Below are 8,499 nucleotides of genomic sequence, written 5' to 3' on the forward strand. Positions count from 1 at the left end.
TTGGCTGTGTCCGAAATCGCCCCCTATACCCTCATTCACTATTCCCTACATTAGGTCACTAATTCAGTTCACTAGAAGGAGTGAATGAAAACGAGTAGTGAATTCGGACACTGAGTGCACCGGAGGGAATGCCGCTTTTGCATAGTTTGTGCTTGCTGTTTATTAATCATTTGAAACTAGCAAACTAGCAGCTCCAGTAGTAAGATTAAAGGATTTATCTTGAACTCTGTCACGGAAATTATGTATAAACTCTAATCAAACAATTTAATAATCAATTTACAATGCATTTATACCCGTGTTGTACATTATGCTGTACGCTATGGATGAGCGCTTTGTAAAAATGAACGGCTTGATTATTCAGCTGCGGGCGTTATCTTCTGGCGAGATGCGGGAATTCATTCGGCGCGTGACTCTCACGGTGCATTATGGGCATTCTCTAGCCGTTGAGCGTGCACCAGTTGTACACTCGTTTTTGCAGTGCATTGTGGGATTGAATGAGTGCACTCGAGAACGTCCACTATGGTTTCGGACACCACTAAAAATGGCTGTTCCCTCAAATAGTGCCCTATTTAAGGGTATAGGGGGCAATTTCGGACACAGCCAGACTCTCTGTGAAGTCTTGATTTGCCCTGGCTGTCATTTCTGAGCGTTATACGTTATATACGTTTGCTTTCGTTGTACTTGATCTTGGACCGTTTCCTGTTTATCTGATTGTTCGCTGCTTGCCCCGATGGTGTTGACTGTGTTTGCTAGCCGCCTGCCCTGATCTCTCGCCTGGTATTCGACTCGGTCTCTGTCCAAGCCCCTGCTGTTCTGTCTTGCCGGTATTGACCCTGTATTCTCTGACTATTCTAAATAAAAGCTGCAAATGGATCCAAATGCTTCTGACTTGTCACAACAGTAAGCCATAAGCCTACAGTTTAAAGCCTCTTGCCCTCTTGTCAGAAGCGTTTGCTGTTTAATGCTTTTCAGACCTGATTACCTCAGCACATAACTTTTATGGTTTATTTTTATATTCTTGTCTGTAAATGTTGCATAAAGGCTCATCCTAACAGAAAGCAGTTCTATTTAAAACTTCACAGACTTAAGTTAAGGAGTGCTGGTGTGCACACGCACATCAAAAAATGGTACATTTTAATAAACATTTTTAAATATTTTGCATCCAAAAGTCAAATCTTTTTCCTCATTTACAATTAACAGTGTGTTGTTTAATTAAAAGGAAATTATCATTTGGGTCAATGTCATCAAAATGTCTGAAAATTCTTGATTAGAGTGGTGAAACACTCACTTATTTGTGTAGTGTACTGTAACTCATGGAAGTAATAATGTGAAATAATGTGAGTTGGTATAGTTTTGTCATGTTTTGCTGTCACATGTCCTCGCAAGTTATAAGCATCTTATTTATTACAGATTCCTCGAGGGGCCCTCTTGGCACTTCGGGGACCTCTGCGAATGTCTATACTACTTTCAGGGCGGGACGACCCTGATCAGACAGCAGCATTTTTTTCCTAGCAGGTTGACTGACATGCCGTGCTTTATATGCCGTGTAGGTGATGATGAAGAGCTCCTCATTGTTCGTTTTTTTCTCCCTTGTGCTGGGGGTGAAATTGTCGGTTGATGAATTGGGAAAAGGAGACCTCTATGGTCAGTGCATGCTGCTGTGATGTAGACCTGACTCAGCAGGTCACGGCTTTAAAAAATGAAGAGAAACTGAAAAAACAGTGGGAGAGAAAGAGAGGGAGACAGAATGAAAGATTAAGGGACAGAGAAGGAGACCAAGAGAGGCAGCAAGTAAGAGAGATGGCCCTTAGAGTATAAGAACTGCGATGCCGACAAAAACCAATAATATAATGAAGCTGACAAGCCGTCCAATCCTGTGCCAAAGAGTAGACAGCTCTCTCACTGTTTTTGACACCTTTATGACACAGGCTCTTCAGTATTCACCGCCACGTAGGTGTACACACACATACACACACTCACACTTTAATCAGCTGAACTCTCCTACTGCACACCAATTAATGCTCGACACAGAGAGGACGAGCGCTCAGATATTCCCAGCTGCAGTAATGTCATGAGGACACTGGGAAAACCTCAACTGCTTATAGTTTGGGTGGCACAAATGTCTTCAAACGAAACTATATTTGAACAGTTTCTCAAGAAAATGTCAGTGCTTTTTTTTGTTTTTTGTTTTAGCAAAACTAACTAGCACAGTTGACACTTTTCCTATTATCAGGGTTGGAAATAGTAAGGAATTAAACAATTTCAGTTCTGATTCTTTGCAGTTCCGAGTCATTATTGGTTTTATTAACAATTTTTGTAGTACGTTTAATAGAGAAATATTTGAAGAAAATAGAAATACAAAAACACAAAACGTGAATTTAGTTTTATAATTACTGCCCTCAGTGGAGTGCTGCCAAATGATGAGATCAATCAATTTGAACAGGACAAATAAAAAAATACTACACAATTTAAAAATGTGGTAATATTTAATTCATTTAATAAATTTGTTTGTTTGTTCATTTATTCCACAAGAAATCAGACTACAATGGTCACAATGTTTTAGATTTAGATTAAAAACGGGCTTAATATTCAGTTGTTTAAAAAAGTTTTCACTCAAAAATAACAGATCAAAAGAATCTTTAATTTGGCAATCAGACACTGGTATTGATATATATTTCTCACTGAGTGTAGAGGTGTTGCTTATTAGGAGCTCCATGTAGCACGCAAAAAATCATTAATAGAACTGAAGCTCATGAAAGTCATTCAGTTCCAGCATTTAAAATGAAAAATTCTTGGATCCCCAAAATTATGTGCCAACAGGGGACCTCATATAGCAAAAGATATAACTGGGGACCCCATAGAGTCAGATCACTCTGACTATTGGACTTTAACCAGGTGCAAGAACCACTGTACAGCAAAAAACTACAGTACAACTTTTGTACTGCAAAACTATTAGGAGAACACTCCAAGTTCAGAAAACAGGAGTCTCTATTTTAGAGAAAACTGCTGAGGCATGCGACCTCCAAAATTAATAACAGCTATCTACTAGGTCATTGCAATATTTTGAAATACTAGAGCAAGTGAGTGAAACCACAACAGTGCAATTAACGGATTCATGTAGCTCATTGGTCTTTGAACTCAAAAATAATAAACGTGGTGCAAAGGAGACAGGTCCATTTTTAGATTTACCTTTTGCTTTTCCCTGTAGCTCGCGGAGTTATGAAAAGGTTACTGCACTGCAGGACATCTCTGTCCAGAGCTCAGGACTAAAGGTCATTTTATTATGATCCCACCGATTAGCTGTCAGTTTAAACACAAATAATCATAAAGGGTAAGCATTCAAAACAACTGGTGAAATGCAAAAGCACGGATGAGGTCACTCAACGCGCATTAAATTAGATGATAAAATACAAGCTGTTGCCAAAGTTATTACCCTGCCAGGCTCATTTATATTGTGAACATTATTTTAAATTCGACCTTTAACTAAAGAATAGCAAAACTCTGCTTTTTCGCCTAAATAAAGGTCATCCTTATAGTGGCAAAAAACAGCCTGTTCCACGAAGCTAGTTTCTACTGGTCAGCCAAGTCTGATTTGAGAATTTTAGAGGTTTTCTGGTTAGTCAGGGAGATTTAAAGCAGTTTAAAACAGCTAAGAGCTTTCTGCGAGGACTTAAAAAATCCCAGATGAGTGTAGGTTGTTATAATATAAACATTGATTTACATAGATTTACATCAATTTACATACAAAGCTTACATAAAAAAATCACAATATTTTTTATATTTTTAAATTTTAAGATACAAGGCATGGATTTCCTAATTCAATTCTCATTCAGAAACTCCTGATTCAGTTAAATTCTGATTTGATTTAATGGGATAGTTCACCCAAAAATGAAAATTTGATGTTTATCTGCTTACCCCCAGGGTATCCAAGATGTAGGTGACTTTGTTTCTTCAGTAGAACACAAACGAAGATTTTTAACTCAAACCGTTGCAGTCTATCAGTCTTATAATGGCAGTCAATGGGCTCCACGGCTTTGAGAGTAAAAAAAAAAAAAAAAAAACAACATACAGACAAAACCAAATTAAACCCTGCGGCTTGTGACGATACATTGAGGTCTTAAGACACGAAACGATCGGTCTGTGCAAGAAACTGAACAGTATTTATATCATTTTTTACTTCTGATCCACCACAATGTCCAACTGTCCTGAACACGTTCACAACATCCGGCACGTGACGTCAAATAAATACGGTTGGGCAAAAAATTCCACGTTGTCTGATGATATATCAAAATCGACTTCCATTGTGATGACCAGTGCCAGTGAACACGTCCGCAATCTCTCTGCACTGTGTAAATAATGAGTGACGTATACGCATGACCAGTGTTCGAACTATACCGTGGACTTTCGGGGAGCCCACTTTTTTTTTTTTTATAACGGGCGTTGGGGGGGGTCGTGCGCTTGGCTTACAATGACTTACAAAGATACATAACAGCTACAAGTGTATGCACTACTTGCTTTATGCAAGCACTATATAGGATAAATCACTATACAGGATTTACCCTATTATACTTTATCGACAGGAATTGATAGGTGAAACAACAAACAGCCACCCACAAATAGTCTATAAACAAAGCATCAGGCTGTCTTTGAGTTTACATGAACAACGGTTAAAGTTACTCGTCGTCAGGCTACAGAAGAATACCATAATTCCTCCATTGAATTAGGCCTAAGACATCGAGAGTCACGCTGACCTATAACAACCCAGCCACAACACATTATTGCGAATAACAGAACCTACCTTAACACAGAATCGACCACAGAGTCCAACGTTTATATTTCTTCTACGAATCTTTGAGTTAACATGTACTAAACATGAGTGGAATTTGCACCGCAGCGCCCCCACACCTTGATGCTCATGACAAGAATAGCATGTATAGTTATCTTTATTGAAGTGAATTTAAATCGCCGTCATGCATGAATGAATGATATTTTAGCAATTTTACACATAATAATCCACGATGATCACATTACACAAAACTGAAATTGCAAGTCAAAATAACACATTGTCAATATTTTTTGAGACCACCCAAAATTTCACAAATCACGTTTTCAGGGGAGCCCATGTCTACGTTGACGCGTCCACCATTTTGGAACGTATCGCAGCCCATAGAAACAGTCACTAATGAGGCATCTACTTATATATATATATCTATGTCTACTATGCCAGAGCACGTACACGCGCCAGATGTTGTGAACGCGCTCAGACATTACGGTGGATCAGAGGTAAAAAAATGATATAAATACTGTTCAGTTTCTTGCACAGACCGATCGTTTCGTGTCTTAAGGCCTCAATGTATCATCACGAGCCGCAGGGTTTAATTTGGTTTTGTCTGTGTATGTTTTTTTTACTCTCGAAGCCGTGGAGCCCATTGACTGCCATTATAAGACTGATAGACTGCAACGGTTTGAGTTATTTTGAGACCCCCCAAAATTTCACAAATCGAGTTTTCAGGGGAGCCCATGTCTTATTAAGGGGAGCCATGCTCCCCCTAGCTCCCCCGTAGTTCGCACCCTGCGCATGACAGTTCGCTTCCGCACATGCGTCTATGTAAGGGAAACAGGTCAATTATCGCCACGAGCCACAGGGTTTAATTTGGTTTTGTCTGTGTATGTTTTTTTTACTCTCGAAGCCGTGGAGCCCATTGACTGCCATTATAAGACTGATAGATTGCAACGGTTTGAGTTAAAAATCTTTGTTTGTGTTCTACTGAAGAAACAAAGTCACCTACATCTTGGATGCCCTGGGGGTAAGCAGATAAACATAAAATTTTAATTTTTCGGTGAACTACCCCTTTAAGTCAATTAATTTTCAGAATATTTGTTATAATCAGAATATCATATAATTTAAGAATGCACTGTAGCACATTCTGGGTTCATTTTTACAATGGTTTTCAAACTTCACGTTTTGTTCTAGAATATGAGTCAAAATGTAGCTTTTCGACTGAACTGCAGTGCACTTTTTCATGTAAACATGGATAAATTCTTTAACAGTTCCTGATTAGTTATGTAATGCGGAAGCATGAATCATTCAAACTCATACAGTATTTCTATTTATGCTTAAAATCTTTAATATTCCTTTTGAACCTTTGTGATTAACACTGTGCATTCAGCAGAACTGTTTACACACAGTAAATTATCCCTTGGTGACTATAAAGGTCAATGAATGTGAGGTCTCACATAATTTCTAGTTCGTTAAGCAGCATTATCATCTTCTGAAAAAGAGAATCGTGTGCAAGAGTGTCTGTTTGGACTTAACGATAATTTCAGGCAACGAGCGAATCCCAATTGAGAGCTATGAAATATTCAAAGCAACCTACTACTGCAGTGTCTGTGGCTGGAGATAAACTCACCTAACGTGGGCTGTGACCATGCCAGCAAGTCCAGAGGCTCCTCTGTCACCGCCATTAATAAAACATTAGCCTAGAAGGCACACTTTCTGTGGGAAGTAGCCTCACCTGTGTCACCTATAAATCCAGGTCTGTCCGTGGTGTTCAAATTAGGTAAAGTGTGTGTGTGTAGGGGGTAGGGGAGGTTTGAAGTTGGGAACGAAGAGAAGCAATGAGTGCCAGGAATGGAGCTTTGAAAACCTGATGTGTGGGGGTGAAACTTAAGTGTGCGTCCCATTTTAGCAAGCTTTAATGCAGGCCTGGAAGTCATTACTTCCCAAAGAAAATGTGTTGAAACTAAATTCTCTGAGGTTCTTCTAGGTGAAGTAGCTGTTTTTACAGGGAGCTAAAACCTCTAGGAACTGTGTCCCTTATGGTGCAGCTAAAAAAAACGTAGTTAGCTATGAAATGCAAAAACATTTGGCCAACATGTTCTTCAATGACTTTGGTTTCAGGTAAATTAACTGTAACTGAATTCTGTGACTCAGAACAAGTTTATATATAAACAGTCTGTAGCACAAATGAACATTTGTCAGTCAGTCAGGCTTGTTGGCATATTGGCAGCTGACATTGCAGGAACATCAACTCTATTCCCTTACCCTTTCTCCTGTTAAATGCCCTGTTCATTCTGCAGAGCTTGAGAAGTGCTTGTAAGGTGAGGACGGACTCCAACGAGAAGCCACCTGAAGAAAAAGCACAGAGAAACAGTTTACCTCTAGCTTATCTGTAGCTTGTGGTTTACGTCTCCAGCGGTTGCATCCGTAATGAAAGTCAATGGAGGGCACAGTTTTAGTGTGACTGCAGCTTTACACTGAGCAAGTACACACAAAAACAGCCAAACGATTGACCCTTCGCAAAGAAACCCCCCCCGCCCCCTTAGTAACTGTCGCTATGGCCAACAAACTATGGCGCTCTCACGCCACACATCATGTTCTCACACAGTGAAAATTACATTGCAGATCAAAGAGGAAACTGACATTAGGTATAAAACAAAGTCTCTGCTTTCAAATTTGGTCATTTTTTAAGAAATTCAAACAATAAATATTGTTATGTGGCTCTTAAATATGTCTTGACAGATTGCGCCTCATGATCATCTCTTCCAGTTTACTAGTTATAGCACAAAATAAACATGAATGATCATCAGAAGGTATCTTGTTTCAACCACGGAAAAGCGTCAATACATAATATTTTTCAAGTTCAAGTCCACTGATGTTTGTTTGTCGGACAAAATGGCAAATTCTGCATTGATTGGTCTGACCGCCTGTCAATCAAACTCCCAACTACCAATTTAAAAGTTACACAAGTGGAGAACTTAGTGCCCTTCGGTGACTATGGCAGAACTATGCCCTGTGGAGGTTGTAGATTCAATCCCAGGTAGGATGATCCAGCAAGTACCGAGTTACTGAGATTACAAACCTGCAAATTTCTTTACACCCTTAAGCAAGACACTTAACCCCAGGGAGAGTTTGCTACAGCTAGAATCTCCTGCCAATTAGTGCAGTATATGTCACTTACGCTTTGAGTGCTGGATGACAATCCTGTGCAAAGCTGACTAAAAATATTTTATACCTGCTTAAAAGTACATCCTGGCATAGTTTGCTCAGAGTGTTGAAACAGGATTTCTGTGGTTCAGAATATAGCCACCCTTAGTCATATAGGTGACGCCAATTCCTACTTTTGCTGTGGAGTGTTCGCTTGATGTTGAGTCGATGAGTGAGATGACACAGAAGTACGCAAGATCAAAGCTTCAAAGAAATGTTGGAGACTGAGGCTGTCAAAAACGTTGAACCAAACACATTCAATATCAAAAAGGAAAATTCCTCAGGGCCGATCCTTTTGCATTCGAACAAATACACCTCAGAGACCCCACACAACTGACGTACCGTATAATCTCACCAAGCAAAACATATTGTCTTTTTCTTTTAACCCTGGAAAGCCTGACATAGAAAATAAAATTGAGAAAAATCAATTTTTCTGAAATGGAACAGTTTATTGAACCTTTAGACTATATATATATATATATATATATATATATATATATATATATATATAG

At 39.1% G+C, this 8,499-nt stretch overlaps 1 protein-coding gene across 7 annotated transcripts in view; it reads right to left on the reverse strand.

Annotated features, from left to right (window-relative positions):
- LOC107741734 (PTB domain-containing engulfment adapter protein 1-like) overlaps positions 1-8,499 on the reverse strand; it is a 51,334-nt gene that overhangs the window by 17,462 nt on the left and 25,373 nt on the right. For all 7 annotated transcript variants that reach the window (XM_016554970.1, XM_016554678.1, XM_016554608.1 and 4 more), the window contains exon 2: positions 7,046-7,129. In XM_016554970.1, the coding sequence (XP_016410456.1) occupies positions 7,046-7,129 (84 nt within the window). The remainder of the gene's footprint in view (positions 1-7,045; positions 7,130-8,499) is intronic.

The sequence above is a fragment of the Sinocyclocheilus rhinocerous genome, unplaced genomic scaffold (genome assembly GCF_001515625.1).
Source record: "Sinocyclocheilus rhinocerous isolate Xijiao unplaced genomic scaffold, SAMN03320098_v1.1 scaffold2596, whole genome shotgun sequence".
NCBI classification, from domain to species: domain Eukaryota; kingdom Metazoa; phylum Chordata; class Actinopteri; order Cypriniformes; family Cyprinidae; genus Sinocyclocheilus; species Sinocyclocheilus rhinocerous.